The 23,347-nt window shown below is 39.4% G+C and overlaps 2 protein-coding genes across 3 annotated transcripts; one reads left to right on the plus strand and one right to left on the minus strand.

Moving 5' to 3' along the window:
• The first annotated feature begins 703 nt into the window (after window positions 1-703).
• Window positions 704-13,045, plus strand: fbxo11 (F-box protein 11). Of its 2 annotated transcripts, none has more exons than XM_015381990.1 (22): window positions 704-983; window positions 3,811-3,935; window positions 4,047-4,128; window positions 5,350-5,494; window positions 5,867-5,996; window positions 7,020-7,103; window positions 7,194-7,326; window positions 7,412-7,518; window positions 7,604-7,715; window positions 7,951-8,057; window positions 8,358-8,495; window positions 8,689-8,906; window positions 9,001-9,181; window positions 9,321-9,443; window positions 9,615-9,700; window positions 9,805-9,881; window positions 9,991-10,134; window positions 10,219-10,329; window positions 10,436-10,543; window positions 10,625-10,733; window positions 10,817-10,915; window positions 12,076-13,045. In XM_015381990.1, exons 1-22 carry the CDS (start codon window positions 890-892, stop codon window positions 12,203-12,205), a joined length of 2,643 nt encoding a protein of 880 aa, XP_015237476.1. In that variant the 5' UTR covers window positions 704-889; the 3' UTR covers window positions 12,206-13,045. The 2 variants fall into 2 exon arrangements, with proteins under 2 accessions (XP_015237476.1, XP_015237477.1); XM_015381991.1 differs by having other exon boundaries at window positions 707-983; window positions 3,783-3,935.
• A 503-nt stretch (window positions 13,046-13,548) lies between these two features.
• msh6 (mutS homolog 6) lies at window positions 13,549-22,879 on the minus strand. The gene is made up of 10 exons (XM_015381989.1): window positions 22,485-22,879; window positions 20,424-20,626; window positions 20,152-20,324; window positions 16,066-18,628; window positions 15,520-15,803; window positions 15,321-15,438; window positions 15,148-15,237; window positions 14,880-15,034; window positions 13,754-13,953; window positions 13,549-13,681 (listed from the first exon to the last, which is right to left on the minus strand). Exons 1-10 carry the CDS (start codon window positions 22,745-22,747, stop codon window positions 13,600-13,602), a joined length of 4,131 nt encoding a protein of 1,376 aa, XP_015237475.1. The 5' UTR covers window positions 22,748-22,879; the 3' UTR covers window positions 13,549-13,599.
• Window positions 22,880-23,347: the final 468 nt, after the last annotated feature.

Genomic DNA, 23,347 nt, shown 5'->3' on the forward strand with positions numbered 1-23,347 from the left:
GATTACAAAAGCCGCAACACGATTACAAAAGCCGCAACACGATTACAAAACCTGCAACACAATTACAAAAGCCACAACACAATTACAAAAGCCGCAACACAATTACAAAAGCAGCAACACAATTACAAAAGCAGCAACACAAATACAAAAGCAGCAACACAAATACAAAAGCCGCAACACAAATACAAAAGCCGCAACACGATTACAAAAGACGCAACACAAATACAAAAGCCGCAACACGATTACAAAAGCTGCAACACAAATACAAAAGCCACAACGGAAATATAAAAGCCACAATGTGTTACGGCTTTTATATTTGTTTGGCGGCTTTTGTATTAGTGTTAACACCTCTGGGTCACTGTACAAAAGTCATAAAACTAAACAGAAATGTATCTAATAAATAAAGAATGTTGAGATTTTTTTGTCATTTGATAAAAATCAATATAATTTATGACTTACTTAGGTTCAGTGGTTTATATTATAGTGAGCTTTACCAAGATCATTTTTAGGCTTATGTAAATAAAGCCCTGCTGTAAGTGAAGGAAATACTTTGCATACTTTTAGAAATTATGTTTAAGATTGAAGAAAGTTAAGAGTATCTCAAATCGAGCGCCGTCAACGCAAAAGGCATTTAAAAGGTGAGCGTTGTACGCAGGAGGCCTGACGAACCGCCGCTGTCTGCTATGGCTCCTCCTGCTACAGTGGAACGGGGCCAGACGTAACACCAGTGCGGGCGAACGGCGAGCTATACAGCGATACGGTCCTCTCGAGCCGCGGTGGAAGATGGCAGCTCGTCTGATGCTCAAGAAAAAGACATAGACGGCGTACTCTGCGTCGCCTCTTCTGTCGTGAAAGCTTCGACATTTTCTCCAGATTACCAACACCCCAAATGAACTCCGTCAGAGCAAGTAACGTGAACAGAAGACCTAGGCGAGTATCAAGGCCGCGCCCGGTGCAGCCCGATAGGAACCACCAGGAAAGAGGTAATTTTTGCTTTAACTTATATTAGCTCTGCTTAGAAGCTTGTGAAATTCACATATCTGGTCCTTTTCTTACCTTATCTACAAAATGTTTGATATTTTCGTATGTTTTTTAAGTTAAAAGAGGAAAAGCATTGTTCAGTGTGAACGCAGCGCAGCATTCTCGGTCGGGGTGCTTTACTCAGGAAAGGTCGAGGCTTCTGTGTTTGTAGCTACCATTTAGGCCGCGCTTTGTTTTGTTTGATTTTATACGAGTCGACACGTCTTCTGCCTGGTTTATCAAATACCGTTGATATTATTTTATTCAGGTAAAATAACACATGTTTAATTTTTGTATAACCAAACGTACAGACTGTAGCAGAATGACTGTTGACAAACGCCAGGAAGGGCGCATTAAAGGGTTTTGCTAGTTGCCGTAGCAAGCTAATTGAATGTAGCCCGTGCTACTTAGTTGTTATGATTGGAGTGTTTGGGCGCTGCTTTATGAGTACTTTAGTACCTCCGGCTGTCATTTCCTCCTAAAAACGCCCCTGTCTTTTTAGCCTCTGCGATTTTGAAATGTCAGTGTCGATTGTGCTGCTCGACATTGTGACTGATTTCTGTAGGAGAAACCCCATTGAGGTTTTAGCATTGTGGCTGACATTAAACGGTGAAGTATGAGGGATCTCAATGTCTAAACGTAAACATTACTCATATGTAGAAGTATTTACTGGTACTTGTTGTGTCACAGCCTATTTCTTAGGGCCAATTTACTGGTTTTATATATATGTCTGAATTCATTTTGACGTTATTTGCCCACTAGGGCATAGTGAAATATTTGATCTCAAATGTCAACTGGAATGCAGTCAGAAGGAGATATACCTTTGTAAAAGTTATTAATCCAAACTAAGATATGTATGGGCCAGTTTGACATTATGTTATTATAATGACCTGGCATTGCAGCTTAGTCAACATGCAAAATGGCAACTAATTCCTACTATTGTAAAAGAAACTCAATTCATCATCAAAGTGTTTATATTGGCATAAACAGATACTGTTAGATTCTTATAGTTTTTAGCCCTTGCCATATTTGCATACTATTTAGTGCAGTTTCAAAACAGTAGTTATCAATGAAAAACATCAAGTTTATAAACGGAACAATTAGCTTCACATTAATTTGTCATTCGTGTTCAAATGTTTAGGCACCTTTCAACCAACTGAGCAGCAGTGGACAGTAGAGAAAGGGGCAAATGCATTTTTCTCAATCTTATCTTTCACCTCAGTAAAATGGATTTGAAATGCAGGGACTGTGTGATGTGATGGCAAATTTATACAGTTTTGAAAGTATAACTCTTTAAAAACCAGGTATTCTTTGATTTGAGTGACAAGTCTATTCCGATGTTTATCTAATAAAATTATGCCAAAATAGACTAATTTACTTTTTTAAAATAAACAAAATACATATGGGGTTTAAACTCGCTGATACCAACCAAAAATGTTAAGGGATTTGCTCATTTTGTGCATATATATATATATATATATATATATATATATATATATATAAATATAAATACACACTAATGCAGGAAATGATAAAGATAGGTTTTAAATTTTGATAAAATCTTTCATTATGTAGCTGCTAAAGCATTTCTACAAACCACAGACTATATGGCAGTAATCTTATTTAGCAGTGTTTTGTCTATAATAACAGTTTTACATTTTTGAATGTGTTATCGTAAAATCCCACAGTTTTTGATAGATTTATAATTTTAGTTTATCTAAGTAAAAACAATCCCATTAATTATTTCAATTTAGTTTTTCAGGTTGTAAGTAAATAGATGTTATCCTTAAAAGTGGATTGTTAATTTACAATCGGAATGTGATGGATTATTAAATCCCATAAATACAAAAATATTGTTGTTGTAAAATAGTAGTAATATATATTTCCCAGCTGAATCTTAACACTTAAAACTGCCTTTATTACGTTGCTTATTAACCTGAGAATGTTGTTACCGCTTATTAGCAATAACTGGTTATTGCTCCAGACTTTTTTCAGGCTCATACAGATGAACTTTTCATTTCTTGTTTTTTAGTTCTTTGCTGCCAATCTTGAATTTGAAAGATGTTTTTTTTCCTCCCAAGGAATTCAAAAAAGAGATTGCATAGATTGAATCAAACAGAATTTCACCAATATTTATTGAAGCCTATTTCTTTTTTACCTGCTTCTCATCAATCAGAGATGGTCATTTAGTTGTAACATGTAACAAAAGCTGTTAGTTATGGTTACCCCTCAAACAGTATTTCTCAGACAACTTGCACTGGAAGTGTGCATTTTGTTTTTAAAACGGCATGGGAAACCTAATCTTAAAATGCTTTGGTTGGTTTATTTTGTTGATTAGGGCCCCTCTTGATAAGATATTTAATTAGCTTATTCTTAGGTCCTAAAAGGACAATGTAACTTTACTGATTCCAACCTTGGCTTCTCGTGTGTGTGGTCCAGGTCCTTAATGTATTACTTATGCAATCAAAGTATTTCTACAGGCTTGTAATATAGTTTTAACAGTTAATTCAGAGGGTAAGTTAATTAGTTAGTCCTCTGAAAACACAATTTAGTTTTTTTCTTACATTTACATTTATTCCTGTAATTATAGATTATACATTTTGAGCTGCAAAAGAAAATGCCTCATGTAATTTTGTTTAGTGATCGATGAGAAACTCACTTTCTAAGGAGCTTAAAATTCAGATGAACCAAGGTTTTTTTCCCTTATCTTGCTGATAAATTTGTGTTTTTTTTTTTTTTGTTTGTGTTGATTTAATTACTAGCATTTTCCCCCTCGTCTACTAATCGTAGATGAGGACATTCCTGCAGAAATGGTTGCAGAAGAATCTGGTCCAGGAGCTCAGAATAGTCCCTACCAACTTAGAAGAAAGTCTCTACCTAAGAGAACGGTGTGTCCCACAAAGACAAACATGGAGGTACGCTGGTCTTTCTAAGGCATTGGCAAAAATGTATGGCTGAAAAGATTTGCTTCTAAGGAAAATTCCACTTGAAAATGAGAGATTTCCGCTGACCTCCTCTGTTCACAGGGTGCCTCCACTTCAACAACAGAAAACTTTGGACACCGACCTAAACGCCCCAGAGTTTCAGGAAAGGGTCCCGATTTACCAGGTAAACACATTTTTTTTTTTTTGTCTTCCATCTTTTCTCAGGTGGATTCATCATCACAGGGATTCATAGGCTTGTCACATTAAACAATAAATCAATTAATTGAATGATAAGAATTTATCACAAGATGCATTTAAAGAAGATCAATTTCAACTGCAGCTTTGATTGTTTTCCCTGCGTCTCCCTCTCTTTCTACTGACAGAGAGGGAAGTATAGATGCCTAAAGGTTTCACTTGTTTGCGTTAGTCTCCACTCTCCTCTCCTTTTATAGTTTCCTTAGCGCAGTGCTGTGTGGAAGAACTTTGCATTCAAACCAAATGACATGTTATCCTTAATCGCACAATATCTGGGACAATTTATAATCCTGCAAAAGTTGTTATTATAACAGGCCTATTGAGCAATTAGCCAAATAATATACTGTGGGCATTAAAAGCTCATAGGAGTTGGTTGTTAAGAGATTGATCAAATATCAAATAATTGTGTTTTTTTTTTTTTTTTTTTTTTTTTTTTTCACCTAATTCTATCATCTCAAGTTATTTTGCGGTGAAACAAACATGCAGACTTGTTTCTTCTCTTCCTACTTCCATGTTTTGCGTTTTATGGTTAAATCATTATGCATCAGTTCCTTTCAGTGAAATTTTGAATTTTGGCTTATAACATTTAACTTAATTGTATATTTAATAGTGTCCTTTTCGTATGACTTGATCCCAATGATGCTGGTCCCCATTTGATCCAGTTGGTTTCTTGAAATCTGACAGATTGCAAAAGCATATTAAACCAGAATAACTCTCATGATCTACATGTAGATGTTTCATCACATAAGAGAGTAAAAAAAAAAAAGTATTCTCCGTTATAATATAAAAGATTTGAAATGGCGACCCTGGGGATCTTTTTGGGTTAAACATGCAGTACTGCATTAAGCTTGCAGACTAGGAACCTATGAAGTCTGGTTCTTGGGACAGTTGGAGTCTCACAGCTGTTCTAGCTAAATGACTTGAAATAAATGTTTTCTGTTGACATATTCTTGTTGTATTGAACTGTCAGCTCCTATCATTATGCACACACTTGGTTTTAATAGATTTATTTTTATTTGTTCCCCCATACCAGGTCATTGAATGTATGCATTACAGAAACTTGCTTTTAGTGTGATGTTTGAGTCAGTTCATTCAGAATCTGTTCCCATAAAAACTTTATGCTCAAATGCTGTGATCATTGTTTCCCCAGCTGCTCCAGCAGAACAGTATTTGCAAGAGAAGCTTCCAGATGAGGTGGTGCTGAAGATCTTCTCATACCTGCTGGAGCAGGATTTGTGCCGTGCAGCTTGTGTGTGCAAGCGCTTCAGTGAGCTGGCCAATGACCCCATCCTCTGGTAAGACTTAGTGATGTAAAAGAGAACTAAACAGACTAAAACTAAAGCTACCATGTTTGAACTAAAATCTAATGCTGGTTGCTAAGATATGTTTCTTTTACATATAGGATGATCTCCATTATTCCAAGTGGCTAAATTTATCTTAGTTGGAGAGAGTTCAAAATGATCCATAAGCTATTTTGATCTTAGAATGTTAATAAAACATTTATCAGGCAGGTAATTTGTTTTGAACGATTTTGTTTCAGTTGTTTCTGTGAAGTTACAAAATGCTTTAATGATCACAATAAATAGACATTCAACTGTCGTAAATGTCTGTGTAAAAGAAAAATGTGCGGGATGAGGATTTACTGATGAGGTGTTTTAACATTTCAGGAAGAGACTGTACATGGAGGTTTTCGAATACACTCGACCTATGATGCATCCGGAGGCAGGAAAGTTTTACCAGATAAATCCGGAAGAACATGACCAGCCAAACCCATGGAAGGAGAGTTTTCAGCAACTGGTGAGGACTCTTTTTATAACATTTTTGTAACATCGAGTAATTTTTTGTTTTACTTCGAAACTAAATTAAAAGGGGCTGCATTTGTTGAAATGTTTCTTAGCTAAAGCCCTTGTTTGAGCCCTGTTTTATCTCATCAAAATGCTATATATTTAGCTTTTTTTATTCAATTGTATGAGAAAACTAACAAAAAAATGTAGTAGGTTTTCAACATTTTTTTTCTTCTTTTTACTTCCAATTTTGTTTCCCCCTCAGAAATTTTCCCTTTGAGGTACTTTGGAAGCAGTCTTATCTGTAGGTTCTGCAAGCCTTGAAAATGCCTGATGCAGAAACTAGTCTTAGATTTTCAGAGTTTTAGAGTAAAGCTCTTGTATTATCATTCATGTTCAGTAAATTGCAGTTTCCAAATTCACAATATCTGAACTTTCTGTTTTAATAGCAGAACCTAAAATGTTGAGATAAGTCACATCATAACCCTAGTCTATTTAAAGACCATAGGTTCAGGTTAACTTGAATTAAAATTCTTCTAAAATCCAAAACAGTTTATTATGCATACATTCAGGGGCTTAAAACAAAATATCGTTCTGTTAAATCTTAACTTCAAGTTTTTATCATGAATATAAGAGTTTTATATTCATATAGATATGTGTAAAAAATTTGTAAATATGTGTTCTTTATTAAAAAAAATAGACAAATTCCTGTTGCTTTTTTTCACACCAAAGATTTAAATTAAAGACCCGACCTTTCCAGACTGTCTAGGATAACTTCATTATGTTTTTCTCAAAACTCTTGTGTATATTAATGTAAATATAATTCTGTTAAAACCTTGACTCTCGTGTAGGAATTCACTTTTTCTTTTGTATAAAATAATCATGCAACATGTCATCATCACTGTCATGCTGTTGTCACAATGAAGCAGAACCAATTAAGTTTAAATCCCTTTTTATTTGAGTTTGAAACTATAATTTTTCCAGTTTAAATGTTTGCTTGGTTTTTTATTTTTTTTATATTGTTTCACTTTTTTAGTATAAAGGTGCCCACGTTAAGCCAGGCTTTGCAGAACACTTCTACAGTAATCCTGCCAGATACAAAGGGAGAGATAACATGTTTGTAAGTAAACTGCCCAACCCTATTTATTCTTAGGGCTTTTAATTTATTATTAATAAATGTAGAACTCATTTGTTTGGTTTTGTTTTTCAGTATTATGACACCATTGAAGATGCACTCGGAGGAGGTCAGGAGCCTCATTTTGACGGCTTGATATTTGTGCATTCTGGTATTTACACAGATGAGTGGATCTATATTGAATCCCCCATCACCATGATTGGAGCTGGTAAGTGTTTCTTGAATCTATTTTACAGCTACATTTTAAACAAATTGTGTCTCCATGTATTGAACTTGAACGATTCATTTTATAGCTCCTGGAAAGGTTGCAGAGAAAGTCATCATTGAGAACACCAGAGACTCCACCTTTGTTTTCATGGAAGGCTCTGAAGATGCTTACGTTGGATTTATGACAATCAGGGTAAGAACATAGTATGTGACATGTTAGCTGCATTTTGTTTTTCATATTTTCGGTACTTATCCCTTAATTTTTGTCTGTGCTGCAGTTCAACCCTGACGATAAATCTGCCCAGCACCACAACGCGCACCACTGCTTGGAGATTACAGTCAACTGCAGCCCCATCATTGACCACTGCATCATTCGTAGCGCATGTACAGGTAAAAATCCCCTAATCTCTGGGCTCCTTTGCTATGTCATCATAAAGGCCTTCAGGAAGACGGATGGGAGGAGATTTTTCATTATAATTCAAGATGAAGTGTGTCGAAGTTTCTATAGTTTCCCATTCCTACTTCACCTGTACATTTCTAACAATTTATATCTGCAATGTTTAGTTTTCGTACTTCCTTTTCATTCTTTATATGTTGACATAAGGTTTTCGTCTTTCTGTTCCAGTTGGGTCAGCTGTGTGTGTCAGTGGTCAGGGGGCTTGTCCCACAATAAAACACTGCAACATCAGTGACTGTGAAAACGTTGGTCTTTACATCACCGATCATGCGCAGGTAAAGTATAGTCAGTGATCTCGTATTTGAAGATGTACTAATCAGGCTTTTTCATTGGTTTCTGTCTATGAATGACAAAAATGTGGGATAGGATGGGATGCTCTTTCTAATACGATAAATTGTCTGATTCTGATACTTAAACAGAAAATCATGAGCGTCCATCCTCAGGGCTAAAACCTCCATAATATCCATCTCAGTGATTTATAACCCCTGGCATACATGCTGCAATATTATTATAGTTTTTGTGTTTTACATATTTAAAGGAACTATCATCAGACTGTATGCATACCATTTCTTTAGGGGATCTACGAGGACAATGAGATCTCAAACAACGCTTTGGCTGGGATTTGGGTAAAAAACCACGGCAACCCAATAATCAGGAGGAATCACATCCATCATGGCAGAGATGTCGGTGTTTTCACGTTCGATCACGGCATGGTAAGATTCACCCACTGTTACTTAGTTTAACAAACGATTTCACTCTGCTACTGTATTTCCTTCCTGATTACTTTGATTGAAAGCATGTTTCACACTAAATGCTCCTCTATGTAATGTAAGGGAGCAGAGCTGTTTGGAGTTGTTCATCTTCCCAGGAGGTGCAGTAATTTTGTATTTCTTCATGTTTTTTTAGGGTTACTTTGAGAGCTGCAACATCCATAGAAACCGAATAGCTGGTTTTGAGGTGAAGGCATACGCCAACCCCACGGTGGTTCGCTGTGAGATCCATCACGGTCAGACTGGGGGCATCTATGTGCACGAAAAGGGCCGTGGGCAGTTCATTGAAAACAAGATCTATGCAAATAACTTTGCAGGGGTGTGGATCACCTCAAACAGCGACCCCACAATAAGGTCAGTGGGGTTAGACTTTCTTCCATGCAGGGGCTCTCCTTTAAAGTATTTCTTCATAAATGCTCCGATGTACTTTTTTTCTTTCTAAACACAGGGGTAACGCCATTTTTAACGGAAACCAAGGTGGTGTCTACATTTTCGGTGATGGCCGAGGCCTCATTGAAGGGAACGACATCTATGGCAACGCCCTGGCAGGAATCCAGATCAGGACCAATAGTTGTCCTATTGTGCGGCACAACAAGATCCATGACGGTCAACATGGCGGCATATATGTGGTAAAACTTTGGATCCTATTCAGCGTTCACAGTGAACCTATTTGCTGATTTCCTTCCATTTTAAGAGTAATTTTATTACGTGTTTTACACTGTAACTTGAAACCATAATGGTGACATATGCTCTTTGTGTTTACTGCAGCATGAAAAAGGACAGGGAGTGATAGAGGAAAATGAGGTGTACAGTAACACTCTGGCAGGGGTGTGGGTGACAACAGGCAGCATGCCAGTACTGAGGAGGAACAGGATACACAGTGGGAAGCAGGTAAGATCACAGCACGGTGGATTTATCTGTTATACATGGATATTAAGTTGCTGGCAATAATCTCTCATTTCCTGAAGGTTTTTAAAATGACTTGTTCTGCTGTATAAATGTGGAACATATCAAATTAGTTTTGTCTTTCATTTTAAATTCCAATATCCACTATTTAAACAGGTTGGGGTCTACTTCTATGACAATGGCCACGGTGTGCTAGAGGACAATGATATCTACAATCACATGTACTCTGGGGTTCAGATAAGGTTTGTGCAGTAAAGTCAATAATATTGGAAAATTTTAAACCAAATCTTGCACCATATGTGCTGAAATAATTCAGAAATCACTCATGTCCTTTTCTTTTTGACAGAACTGGCAGTAATCCTAAAATCAGACGAAACAAGATCTGGGGGGGCCAAAATGGGGGAATTTTGGTTTACAACTCAGGTGGGAAGCAAAAATGCATTTCTTATTATTTGTACATCACTAATTTGGTGCTTGGTTTAAACCACTCAATTTGTGTTTCAGAAATGAATCAGTATCTTTGGTTTTTCAGGTTTAGGATTCATTGAGGACAATGAAATCTTTGACAATGCAATGGCAGGAGTGTGGATCAAAACCGACAGCAACCCCACGCTGCGCAGAAATAAGATTCACGACGGGAGAGATGGAGGGATCTGTATTTTCAATGGAGGAAGAGGTACTTTGGTTAATATTCTAAACCTTCATTCTACTTATTTTTTTACAGCAGTCATTTTGAACTAAAGTCGTTTCTTTTGCGAAGGTTTGCTAGAAGAGAACGACATCTTCAGAAATGCCCAAGCAGGTGTTCTCATTAGCACCAACAGTCACCCCACACTGAGGAAAAACAGGATATTTGATGGCTTCGCTGCAGGTGGGTAACACATGCACAGGTGTTTTTAATGGACTTCAAATGTCCTTCAATGTAACTTTGGGTTACAAATTGCGGTTTTAACTTGTGTTTTGTTCTTGAATTGTAGGTATTGAGATAACTAACCATGCTACAGCAACCCTAGAAGGCAATCAGATTTTCAACAATCGTTTTGGGGGATTGTTTCTTGCGTCTGGTGTCAATGTTACAATGAAAGGTACTTTCATATCGCATATTTTACGATCTCCTGCTTCTAGTTAAATATTCATGTTTAAATGTATTCTTTGTCTACCACCAGATAATAAAATACAAAACAATCAGGATGCCATTGAAAAGGCTGTGAGCAGAGGTCAGTGCCTGTACAAGATTTCAAGTTACACCAGCTACCCAATGCACGATTTCTACAGGTACCCTCCATCGCATGTACAACAATAATCTCTTGTGGCCTTGCTGTTGCTCTCTTATGTTGATTCATTTTTGGTTCACACAGGTGTCATACCTGTAACACAACAGACCGCAATGCCATTTGCGTGAACTGCATCAAGAAGTGTCACCAAGGACATGATGTGGAGTTTATCAGACACGATAGGTTAGTATTTTCTGACCAAAACAGGTCATTATTGGTATAAGTTGGAAACATAGCCATGGCTGGACATGTTACAGCCACTGACCAGCTTCCCTATCCCTAATGATGTTCCCATACCATAATGCTGCCACCACCATAGTCACATGTGGATAGGATGTGTTGGTTGGTGTGTAGTAGTCTTTTTCAGCTTTTCAGAATTTGCTCTTGCTCTATTTTTTTTTATCTGTATAGCTTTAGACCTTTCCCCCTCACATGTGGGCTCTTTAATGATGCTGTTTCTTCGCTGGTGTCCTTTTAACTGGTTCTGGGTTCATACTGAGATCAGTTTGTTTGAAATCCATTTATTAATCTGGATTTTTATGCATGGCTGTCACATTTGTTTTTTGTAATCACATTGGTGGTAAAATGTTGAAAAGGATAGATATTTTCTTTCATTTGAGATACCAGTAATATCCAGTGAGGTTTAAGGTTGTTCCTCTGCTATGTCTCCTTTATAGTCTGTATTTTTTTCTTTGCTGTCAAACATTATTTTCTAATCAGGTCTCTGCCAAATATAAAACTGTGGGCAAGCCAGATGACGAGTCTTAGAAACGCTGTATTTAGGTCAGTTTTATAGGTTTAAAAAATTGAGTGCCTTCTGCCTGCAGGTCTGGATAAGAGCTGTTTGTGACCGGCTCTTTAAAAGCAATTTCTCATTTTTTATCTATGAGGCGTAGTTCAGTATTAATCACTCATTCTACTGTGTTAAAGCAAACAGGCTGCTTTTACTTGTTAGTATACTGTTTATTAAAAGCTTTTTGAGCATATCTACGTGTGTTGAGTAATTTGGTACATGGGAGTTAAATTCTGTCCAAATAGCAAAAGTCAGGATGCATCATTTATTTATGGAAAGAATCGGGAACCTCTAATATTTAACCCCTTCATTTATTTCTCTTTTCACAAAACATCTAAGGATAATTAAACAATCAATTTTTTTTAACTTCTTGATTCCTCATAAATATTTCCAATGTTTTTTTAGTTGGTTTAAAGCAGTCAATAAAAGGGTTAACCTACCAAATCTGTGTTTTTACAAATTAAACCACCATTTATTTTGATTTAGTCAAAATCAAGGTATTTATGTTCCATGATTTAATCAAAACATCTGATTACTTTTCTTCTTGCAGGTTCTTTTGTGACTGTGGAGCAGGGACGCTGTCCAATCCATGCACGTTAGCTGGGGAGCCGACTCATGACACGGACACTTTGTACGACTCTGCTCCCCCTATAGAGTCAAATACGCTGCAGCACAACTGAGCCTTAGACCTGGGGTCTAAACACAAGATACTTTTAGTTGTGCAGCAAAGAGCAAGCCTGAACTATAATATTCACTTTGAGAGAACAAATACAGCTAAAATAAAATGTGGGTCAGGAAATTGTTGAGGAAAAAGAAGCCTGATGGATGCCTCGCTTTTTTCTTGAAAAAAAGACAGGAGGAGCAGAGAGCAGCAGACTCAGGGTATGCGGGTGGGGTTAAAGTGCAAGTTACCAACGGTGAGATGGACAAAAGCCACCTTCACTCATCTTACTTTATGAAACGCAAGAACAAGATCCTACAGTGATGTACAGATCCAGGAAGAAATGGTCCCTCATTCAAAGATGCTTCCACCACTTCGGCGACAGACATGCTCGTATTTAACATACGACGGGGGGAAAAAAATGACCTAGCACTTCAGCCTCCCCTCCCCCTTCTTAAGAAACTGAGATTTGATTTTATGCTTTTGTGTAGTTTTGTATTTTCATGCAAAAATCTTACTGTACTTGAATGTCTTTATTTTATTAAATGTGTTTTTTTTTTTTGTTATTCCCCACAATTGCTGTAACTATACTCATGTCGCAGTATCTAACTTCTTTCTGTGAAAGAGATCCAAGAAAAAGAGGAAAACACTAAACATTTTCTCCAGCAATGTTGACTCTTGGTTGTAGCAACAGAAAAAACCAATGCAGAATTGTGCTTTGACAAGACTGGTTGGAACATGTTAGGGGGGGAAAGTCAGGTGTGGTATTGCAGCCTGCTTTACAGATTCTATGCATATTATTTTCTACGTTCGTCTTGTTAAACATCAGCCTACAGGCATTCAAATTACAGGCTTAATCCAAAACTTATGACCAAGTAAAATGATTGCTGCTGATGTGATAATTACACATCTGATAGGAAATGTAAGTTTAACAGTTTACGTCTGTTCCTGTTTAGAGAAAAGTTGCTTTGTCTTTATTTTCAGAGGCCTGTTTTTATATAAACAAACGCAAGAAGTCTTGTAAAAGCAAAATTTGTATTTTTCTGTTTTTTTTCCAACATTGCTGGAGAATTGAACAGCTTTTGCTCTACAGAAGCTGAGACAAGTATCTATATACAGCGCTTTATGGTTTATCATTGCCTCCCTCTCCTTTCATTCATGTGTACTGGTGATTGTGGATTTCTCATACAGACTGAAAATGTATGCATGTATCATAAACATCTAGACTTAATATATTGTGAAGTATTCAATAACCGTTATGTAGGCGCTAGTGTGAATTAAAAGGGTTTAATTTCCTAGATGAAACATTGTCATTTTTTAAGAATAAACTTTATTAGATCATTGCAGTAGTGTTTTTTTTTCCCAAGCACTGAAAAGAACAGAAAATCAGCAACAGTAAGAATTCCAAGATAACTACAGGGTGTTGAGCAGTTGAAGAAGTGAACCGAAGCGTGTTTTGTCCTGAGAAGCGTCTTCAGCGAACTGACAGAGTTTTCTGCAGAGCAAGAGAAAAAAATTAGTTTCAGCTTAAAGCAAACTTAAGTATATGTTGCAAACGGAAACATACCTGAAGAGTCTGAGGCTGATGGTGCTTTTCTCAAACTCTCTGGCCTTCCTGTGCCCAGACTGGATGACCTCTTCTGGCAGGTTGGCGAGTCGAGCAGCGTTGAACCCATAACTCTTTGGACAAGCGCCGCTGATAAACTTGTAGAGGAATGTAATTGTTTCCTGACTCGGATCCTCGCATTCATTCTCCACCATGCATGCCTAAAAGCCATAAAAAAAAATACATCAAGTCATTCACAGGCTGATGTGCTGAGAAAGCCGAGAGCCCAAACATGCATTTCACAACATCTAACATCTGTTTCAGGAAGCAGTTTGTGGCTAAATTGGGGATGCAGCTGTTCTGTAATCTAGATAAAGCCTCCAACTGTTAAACTTCTCCCCACGATATTGGTTATTGCTTCACTTTAACGTTTAAAAACCTATTCTCTACTGGAAATGTGGAACTAAGTGACAACTATGCGATTTTGCATATTTTATCATATATTCATCAAAAGACATTCCGTTTTAGACTCATTTACATTTTCAATTAAATGAGTCATAATTGTGAAATTATTTTGTTTAGAGTTGATGGAAAATTTTAAAGTCATGCTTATGCCATTCTGTCTAGTGATATTTGGGAGAAATAATGTACAGCATGAATTTAAAGCTAAAATTATGAGATTGAAATCCTAAATATGAGAGTCAAAATAAAGGCGACCAAAGTATGACAAGACAGAATCATGTTTCAAAGAACAAGTTGGAACAGTACACAGAAAATTTAAATATGACTTATTCAATGAATTAATAAATATTTTACTGTAAATTAAATTAATGAGTGGTCAAAATGTGCTTCTACTGATTTTGGATTTAATTCAGACACTTTGGGAACCAGCTAAAACATTACATTTTACTTTTAAATATGGCTTGTCAAGTCAAACCCATGGCTGATAAAAAATCTTTGATTTAGAACTAACATTTTTTTTTTTTTACACTTGAAACATATATGGAAACATTCAGGATTTCCTTTTATCTTACATTTTTCTATATGTAAAAAAACAGTAACGAGTGCAGACAGGCACGGCAAAAACAATTAGTATGACAACATTGGTCAGCATGTGCTGAGAAATACTGAGCGTTTTCATTCTTACCATGTGGCCCAGTCGCACAGCAGGATTGTTTGCATAGTCCTCCACCAGGGAGTGGTAATGTGTGGAGAAGAGCGTACGGCAGCAGATCTTCTCAGCAAGCTCCTTCACAACAGCGCTGGCGATTGCTGTGCCATCATATGTGGCTGTGCCCCTTCCTACAACACGCCACAGACTAATGATTCACCACGATGACACCATGACAGAGAAAACTGCAGAGAGGGCCTCCACACTGTGCCCACTAAGCATGAATGATGGTGGAAAAGTTTACCTAGTTCATCAAGGAGCACCAATGAATGCTTAGTGGCATGGTGCAATATGCTGGCTGTCTCACTGAGCTCCACATAGAAGGTGCTCTCACCTACAGAGGGGACACAGCAGCTTAGATTACAAAGGGTCCACTCAGGCCATAATGTTTATGTGCATGATGTGAGGAAACATTACCAGCCATGATCCGATCCGAGGCTCCCAGTCGAGTGAAAACCCGATCGACTGGAGTAAAACAGAGGCTTTCAGCTGGAACATAGCATCCGAGCTGAGCTAGAATTATCACAAGTCCACACTAGAAGCAATAAAAACAAACAGTGGATTAATAGAGGTTGGTAAATGATAAACAAAATTCCGTGTAAATATTCAAGCAGACCTGTCGCATGAGAGTCGACTTTCCACCCATGTTTGGACCCGTAACCAGGACACATGAGGCGCAACCTTCCAGCCCATCACTGTCACCATTCCCAGGGCAGCCGATGAAGATGTCGTTAGGAATGAAGTCATCCCCGAAAAAAGTCTTTGTCACACATGGATGACGAGATCCGGTTAGGTTGATGAAAGGTGCGCTGCGGCCGTCCTCCTCTGGAAGCACCACCTGGGGTCTGGTCATGGGCCCATCTCCTCCCAGACTGTAGCGGGATAAAGCCAGCAGCACATCTGGGAAAAATGAACAGAATGAATCCAAATATTCGGCTACAATCACTCCCATGTGCTTTGATTAATGGCTTTCCACCAAGTTTCCCATTTTAAGCTAATTCTGGTAAAGCTAGAGCTGCATTATTTGACAAATGTTATTTTAAACCCCATAATTTAAACCGATAAGAGAAAATCTGAAAAACGTTTCCTCAAAGATGTATTTGAAAGCTATGTGGAAAATGAGAAATGCAGGAATAACTTTCTGGATTGAAACCGTTCTTACCCAGCACTGCCATGCACTCCACTCCAGTCTTCCAGTCTTTGTAGTTCTTGTCAAAGTTGTAGAAGAGCCTCCTCATGCAGTCCTTCAGGGCAGCATCTCTCTTCTCCTCAAACCCCTGCAGCTCTGAGAAGAGCCGCTCGCTTTCCTTCGTCACGTAACGCTTCCAGCCTTTCTTTGTGGACTTCACCTCGTACTCCTCTGGGATGTTTCTCTCTGAAACGCTGTCGGGAACCTCCATCTGGAAGCGGTTCCGCCCGGTCCCCCAGTAGGCCATGTTCTTACAGCCCAGCCTCTTCTTCTGCCTCTCCAGGTAGTCCTGAAGGTCCCGCTCGCAGTTTTTGATTCCTGTGAGAGCTTGGTCATATTCAGGGTCAAAGCCAGCTTTAGGGGTTATGACACCTGTTGTACGAGCCTTCTGGTGGTCAAAGGCAGTTTCCCAGCGCTTCAGCTCTGCTGAGAGATCAGGGAAGAGCCCGTTCTCTTCCGTCTTCACACTGATAATCTGATGAAGCAGGGTGGAGCGGAAGTCACCTAAAACTGGGGCGAAAGCAGAAATGATCTCTTGCATGGTTTTGAAACCTTCCAGTGCCGAAAGGAAGTCGGCTATCTTGCGCTTGCTGTAGGTGACCTCCTCGTACAGCACCGCTCTGGAATCAGGGTGGTCCTGGCCTTTCAGTGGAGTACCGATGCTGTGAATTTTACTAAGAAGACGCTCCAGATCCGGAAGCTTTTTCAGCATTTCTGAGACCTCGGTGGCCTGAGCCTGAGCTCCCATCAGGTCCTCCACAGCATCCAGTCTGTCCCTGATGGAGGCGGGGTTACACAGAGGAGCACAGAGCCACTGTTTCAGCAGCCTCTTACCAAACGGAGTGGAACAAGTGTCCAAACGCTCCAACAGTGTCCCTTCTGTTCCTCCTGAACCGTTCTGGAAGATTTCCAAGTTTGCCAGGGTGACTCCATCCAGGACCATACGCTGACGGGTCTGGGAGAAAAAACTGGCAGGTCCAGCAGCTTTCTCCAATTCAACGTCAACAGGGACGTATTCTTCAAAGTTTGCCATGGAGAGCAACTCTTTGTCTACCAGACATTTCTTCAGGTAGAAGATGCAGCCGCCTAGAGCAGAAAGTGCCAACTCATAACCTTCCTTAGGCGTTAGGCACAGGGAGTCGCTCTCTGAGGTCATCCTCTTCAGAAGCGCAGGGAGGAAACATTTGGATTCTTCTCCAGCTACCTCGTCGAAATAATTCTCCTCAGAGAGGTTTTTAAGAGTCTTCTGAGCGTCCCAAAACTGGGTTCCTGCATTCAGTCCTTCCTGCAGAGCAGAGGACAGAGATGCCTTGAGTATTTTGCGGGTTTCCGCAGACAGGTTGCCCTTTTCAAAGAGAACTTCAGCAGGAGGAAAGTGTGCGATCAAGGTGCGCAGCCGGGAACAGTGGCGATCGTCTGCAAACTGACCGATATGGAAATATCCCACTGACGTGTCTGCAAAGCAAACGCCATAGGTGCGATGTCGACCAGAGCTCTCATCTTCGGCCTTTTCCTTCAAACTCAAAAGGAACTTGCTCTGGCTCTCCGATGGAGCGCCGTCCAACACGCTGTAGGTCTGGGTTCCCCGTGTGATAATCCGGCACACTTCTCTTCTGACCACACGGTCATATTTGGTGGGCTTGGCCATAGTTTTGCAGCGTGCCTCCATCATCTCAGGGGTCTCCGTCTGCTCCACGCGGGCCACCTTATAGCCTTTCTGCACCAACACGTCGGAGAAACGTGCAAAGCCAATTTCCGGGAAGCCAGAGTGCGCCCAGGTTCCTTTCATGAACGTCAGACCCAGCTCGTTGACTCCGATCACCGCATCCATGTGGTACAGCTCATAAAACTTCCCCACCTTGTAGAAAATCACAGTGTCAAACATCCCCGATTTTAGCTGCCACCAGCGACGCATACCAGGAGTGTTTCTGTTTAGAAAGTCTTCAGGCACATACAGGGTGGTGGGATCATAGTCCTCCTCACTCTGACGACGTCTTTTACCATCTTTCCTTTTACCATCCTGCAGCCACTCCAGCTTCTCGTGATCCCAGACTGTTGCGCCTCCTGTGGCCCCCGATCCATTAGTCTGGCTCTCAAAGCTGTCAGGAGCTGAGAAGGCTGACAAGCGGGACTTGGTGTCCGCCGTGATCGCAGTCGGAGCTCGTTTAGGAGCAGCAGAGGGTGTAGCAGGCGCCTTTGCTTTCTTACTGACGGACTTCTCTGCAGGACGTTTGCGCTTCACGGGCTTAATGGGGCTGTCTGGTTCGGACTCCTGACTGCTCCTCCTCTCCTCTTCACTACTCACGGTGGCCTCTTCCTCCTCTTCCTCGCTGCTAGATGCAGCATGCTCTGGTTTGAACTCTTCGTCTGATCCGTCGCTGTCTGAGGCCACAACAATGCGCCGGCGCTTGGCTGTGCTTGATTGCTCTTTGGAAGCACGTGACAAATCCCGGCGCACTTTGGGTGTCTTCACTTCCTCGCTTTTCTGTTCTTCTGTGTCACTGACCTCTTCATCAGTTACTGTTGACTTGTCAAGCTATAAAAAAATCATTAAATATGTTAGAATTAATTAGTCATTTTAAAATGTTCCTCTAAGACATATTTAATTTGGCCAGGAAGTTAAAAAACAAAAACAAAGTGGAAGCTCCAGGATCACCAGCTTCCTTCTCTACAGCGAAGTGTTGGACAAAAATAAAACATCTACATTCTATATAGATGTACCAAACACAGTCAGGTGAACTTAAATTCAAACAGGGGGAAGTCTGAGCTCTATGGACATACGTATTTAAGACTTTTAAGGCTTTCAACCCAATTATCAAGCATGGCAGTGGTAGCATCATGCTTAGGGGGAGGGGTATTTTTCTTACAGTGGTACTAGTGCTTCACAGTGTGATTGAAATTATACACTGCTCAAAAATGAAGGGAACACTTTGATAAAACATTCTAGATCTGAATAAATTAAATACTCTCACTAAATACCTTGTTCTTTACAAAGTTGAATGTGCTGACAAGAAAAATAACAAAAAAAAATTTATAGAAATCCAAAGTATTAGCCAATTGAGGCCTGGATTTGGAGTCACAAAATAAAATTAAAGTGGAAACTACACAACAGGTGATCCAAATTTGATGTAGTGTCCTTAAAGCAGGTCAAAATGGGGCTCAGTATTGTGTATGACCTCCCTACAACGCCAAGGCACCGATTAAATGGCGGGTGGTCTCCTGAGGGATCTCCTCCCAGACGTGGACTACAGCATATGCTAAGTCCTTGACAGCCTGTGGTGCAATGTGATCTTGGTGGATGGATTGAGACTCGATGTCTTCGACGTGCCGAATCAGATTCAGGTCTGAGGAACGGACGGGCTAGTCCATAGCTTCAAGGAACTTAATCTTGCAGGAACTGCTAACCCACTCATGCCACATGAGGTTTAGCATCATCCTGCATTAGGAGGAACCCAGGGTCAACCACACTAGCATATGGTCTCACTAGGGGTCTGATGAGCTCATCAACAATTTCTATCCATTGTCTATTCCATCTGCACAACAGAACCAAAACTGATTGTCAATCAGTGCTGCTTCCTAAATGGAGAGTTTGATTTCACACAAGTTTGATCAAAGTTATATTCCCTTTATTTTTTTGAGAAGTGTATAATGAGATCATGTTCAATTTTTCAATCACTATAAACCAGCATCACATGGGTGAAACTTGGACACTGTTGGATTTGTGGCTCAAGGCTAAAAGCTTTTACTCAAAAGACAACCAGTTTAAAGGTTTCTGATGTAGGGAGGTAAATTATCAGCTTAAACCATGACAAAATGTTTGAAATATCATTAAAAAGGGTGTTTTTCCCCCCTGAAACTAAAAATTGACTTTTATCTAGATATTAGGAGTTCACTTTATAGGGACACAAAAAAAACTGCAATTTTGTTTCCAAAGTACATCAACTAGCCCCCACCTTTTTATAGCTTGTGTACAAATAGTATAAATAGTTATAATACATATTTAAAAGCCCATAACCAAAGTGCCCTGCACAATGTTTGGGAGCAGCTATATATGTTCACCTCCATTTCTTCTTCATCCTCTTCCTCATCAGACGGATCTGTGCAGAGCGGCATCTTCAATCTTTTTTCAGGACTGTCGAACATAAATTGATCAGCGAGCTCCATGGCGCGACGAATCACAGGCTTGCTACTGAAGAACACCCCCCCAGGTTTAACGTCGCTGCTGTCGGACCCTTTGGACCACACAGTGACAACAGGTGTTACCCACAGGATGACTCAGAGAAAACTATTATGTCATTGGAAGAAAATAATAGCTGTTAGCAGTAGCCTACCTTGGTACTCTCGAATGTATTTGGTGCTAACCCATCCTCTGGTTGGAGGTTCATCAAAGAAATGAACGTGTATGCGCTGAGCTCGACCCCGGCCCCTCATTTGCTGGCCAGTCAGGGGTTGAGGAACCACCATGCACGGCCACCAGGGGTGTCCTTCCAGTTTGGCCCACACTAGGGCTCCAGCAGCAAACGGGCATTTTAGGCTGCCGAAGAGAAAGATGAGGAATCACAGAACAAGTAAGATTATCCTGCATACAGATCTGGTCAAACATTTACATTAGAGATAAAACAATTAATCAAATTAATGGATTACTAAAATAATTATTAACCAAGTAATTGAATTATCAGTAACTGGTGCATACACACCCTAAATCTATTTTTTAAAGAAAACACAGAGCAATAATTAAAGACAAAACTGAAAAAATATATATATTGCAATTTCATGAAAGAAACAATTTTTTCAGTAAAAATGCCCTACCACAGCTCCTCAAGTAGCATTTTCCAGCATAGTTTTCTTACGCGTTTTAGCTATTCATTAAAAATGTGTGTCAAATGTTTTCCTTTTCTTAAATTCAAAAATTGTTCATTGAGGCATCAATGAAAAAAAAATAAAATCAAGAAATAATTGCTGGATAAATCAATTTAAAAAATAATCGATATCAGCAGCAGCTTTCATTTTCATAACACCATTTATTTTTTTTATAATTCAACTGTTTTTATCCCTGTTTAAAGGATTATGATGTTTTAATAAAGAATCAACAGCAGAGGTTTTATTTATTGTGGATTAGCCATCCGGGCTTATAAGTACAACTACACATGTCATTTGGCATGTTGTAAAAATCAAATATTATAACCATGCTGCACCCAGATGTTTGTTTTAATGACACTAACAGTAGGATGCTACCACCAACATGTTGACAACTGGAGAGTGTTCTTTGGTCTCTAAGCACATCTTGACATGGCTAAACACCTTAATCCTGTCATCTTTAGAGACAAAAACTTTTCACTGGAAGATGTTTCAAGGCCACGAAAAAAAAAAAGAAAAGCGGCTGTCACTGTGCAGATTATGAGCAAAAAAAACTACTTTTACCCCTTTCACATTGGCCAAAAAAAACAAACATTTAAACCCAGGAACAATCAGTTTTTAGGCCCTGTTCACACTTCAGCCTGAAGTGACTCAAATCCGATTTTTTGGCCCATATGCGACCTGGATCTGATATGTTCCTGGCTGTCTGAACAACAGAGATCCGACTTTTTCCAATGCGACACAGGCCACTTGGCTATGTGGTCCTGAATCAGATACGAATCTGATCTTTGCAAATGCGACCTGTGTGTGAACACCATAAATAACCGACAAAGGTCACTATTCTGGGTCTTGTTATGAAGAAGCGGCTAGAAAAACACCAGCCATGGCAGACAATGATGCAGAGGGCAGTATTTATGTTTAACCATCTTGAAAAGATTGTTCCTATCTGAGATAAGGAGCTATACGGGTACCCACAATCCTTTGCATGACAGGTACAGCCCACCTCATGGAGTTAAATAAGAATACTTTCTCTCTTCAATGTACTTATTGTGACCCCTGCTAATGTACACCTTTATTACAGATGATCGGCTAACAGAGGTGGTTAGAAAATATGAATAAACTACAACAATTTGTATGCTTTGACTTTAACTTTGTCAATTATCTGGCCCTTCAAAGCATCAAATACAGCTTTAGATTGTTAACAGTTTACAAAATAAACAATAAGGACTTATTTGATATCTCTAATCGGTAATAGTTTAATGTGAGTTTTGCATTATCTTGAAATAGCTGCAGGTGGATGTTGACACTAAGACACCATAAACTAAAAAGCTTTTTTTTTTTTTTAGACCAAACTTGGAGGTGATGATGTTTTGCAGGGCTGCTAGCTTACCATGCTATGGGAAAAATGTTGATTATCTTGTCGTGTTTTTTCTACAATGCCAATTAATCTACATGTAAAAATGTAAAAATGTTTCAAAGTTTTGGTCTGAGGGTGTTGAGTGTCACCAGGATTCCAGGGTAAAATGAAAACCTACCTCTCCTCCGGTTTAGCGGCCTTGTCTCCGAACAGTTTCTTGAATCCTCCGCTTACCGACTTGGAGCCACTGTTCTGTTTCACTTTGCTGTTTCTGCTCGGCTGCTGCTGCTGCTGGTTCTGAGTCTGTCTGGCTTCTTCTTTAGGAGAAGAGTTGGACTTCTCCACGGAGTCCGCCTCGGCCGGGGAAGGCGTCGGCTTTGCCTTAGAGACCGGTGGTGGAGACTTGGTGAAAAAGTTGAAGAGTGAACTTTGCTTCGCCATGTGCTCACGTTTGAATTCCGCCTTAGCTGCTTTCCTGATATATTCCGAAAGGAATAGTCCCCCCTAATCCAGCCCTCACTACCTAGCATACAGCTAAAGCTCTGCAGCTCGACAGCAGGCAACTCGCGCGAAACAAACACACGAGGCGAGGTGGGCGGGACCACAACAGCTCTCGACCAATGACAATTCACAACACTCTAAGGTGGGAATCACGAGTTCTTAACACGACTTCGCCTATTGGTCAGTGTTGGCGCGAACAGAGCAGAGGACTTTTCACAAATCTACTGATATCATCAAAGTGTGAAAGGAGATAGCAGGACACTTTCCTGAGATATAACTACTTAAATGTGATATTCAACCAGCGTCAATTTTGACAAAATGTCAAATGAGTACTAGGGTTATTTACTTATTTTTTTGTTTTTAATATTTGCAAATTTAGTTAAATACTTCTCTCCCAGTGTTGTCTAATTTCAGTCTGGATAGTTTTAATCCATAATCCAACTGTTTGTAATTAAGATTTTTTCCAGATTTCAGTCAGCAAGGGCCTTGCTTAGACAATATATATATATATATATATATATATATATATATATATATATA

Source organism: Cyprinodon variegatus, unplaced genomic scaffold (genome assembly GCF_000732505.1).
Source record: "Cyprinodon variegatus isolate N-32 unplaced genomic scaffold, C_variegatus-1.0 Scaffold246, whole genome shotgun sequence".
Taxonomy (NCBI): Eukaryota; Metazoa; Chordata; class Actinopteri; order Cyprinodontiformes; family Cyprinodontidae; genus Cyprinodon; species Cyprinodon variegatus.

What these genes read in the sequence shown, in the direction of transcription:
- fbxo11 (XM_015381990.1), top strand. Translation starts at nt 890, where the DNA reads ATGAACTCCGTCAGAGCAAGTAACGTGAACAGAAGACCTAGGCGAGTA. An exon ending in AACAGCGACCCCACAATAAG is followed by an intron (nt 8,907 to 9,000) that starts GTCAGTGGGGTT and finishes TTCTAAACACAG; the next exon opens with GGGTAACGCCATTTTTAACG. An exon ending in TACTCTGGGGTTCAGATAAG is followed by an intron (nt 9,701 to 9,804) that starts GTTTGTGCAGTA and finishes TCTTTTTGACAG; the next exon opens with AACTGGCAGTAATCCTAAAA.
- msh6 (XM_015381989.1), bottom strand. Translation starts at nt 22,747, where the DNA reads ATGGCGAAGCAAAGTTCACTCTTCAACTTTTTCACCAAGTCTCCACCA. An exon ending in GCCGCTAAACCGGAGGAGAG is followed by an intron (nt 20,627 to 22,484) that starts GTAGGTTTTCAT and finishes TCTCTTCGGCAG; the next exon opens with CCTAAAATGCCCGTTTGCTG. An exon ending in CTCGGATCGGATCATGGCTG is followed by an intron (nt 15,238 to 15,320) that starts GTAATGTTTCCT and finishes TCCCCTCTGTAG; the next exon opens with GTGAGAGCACCTTCTATGTG.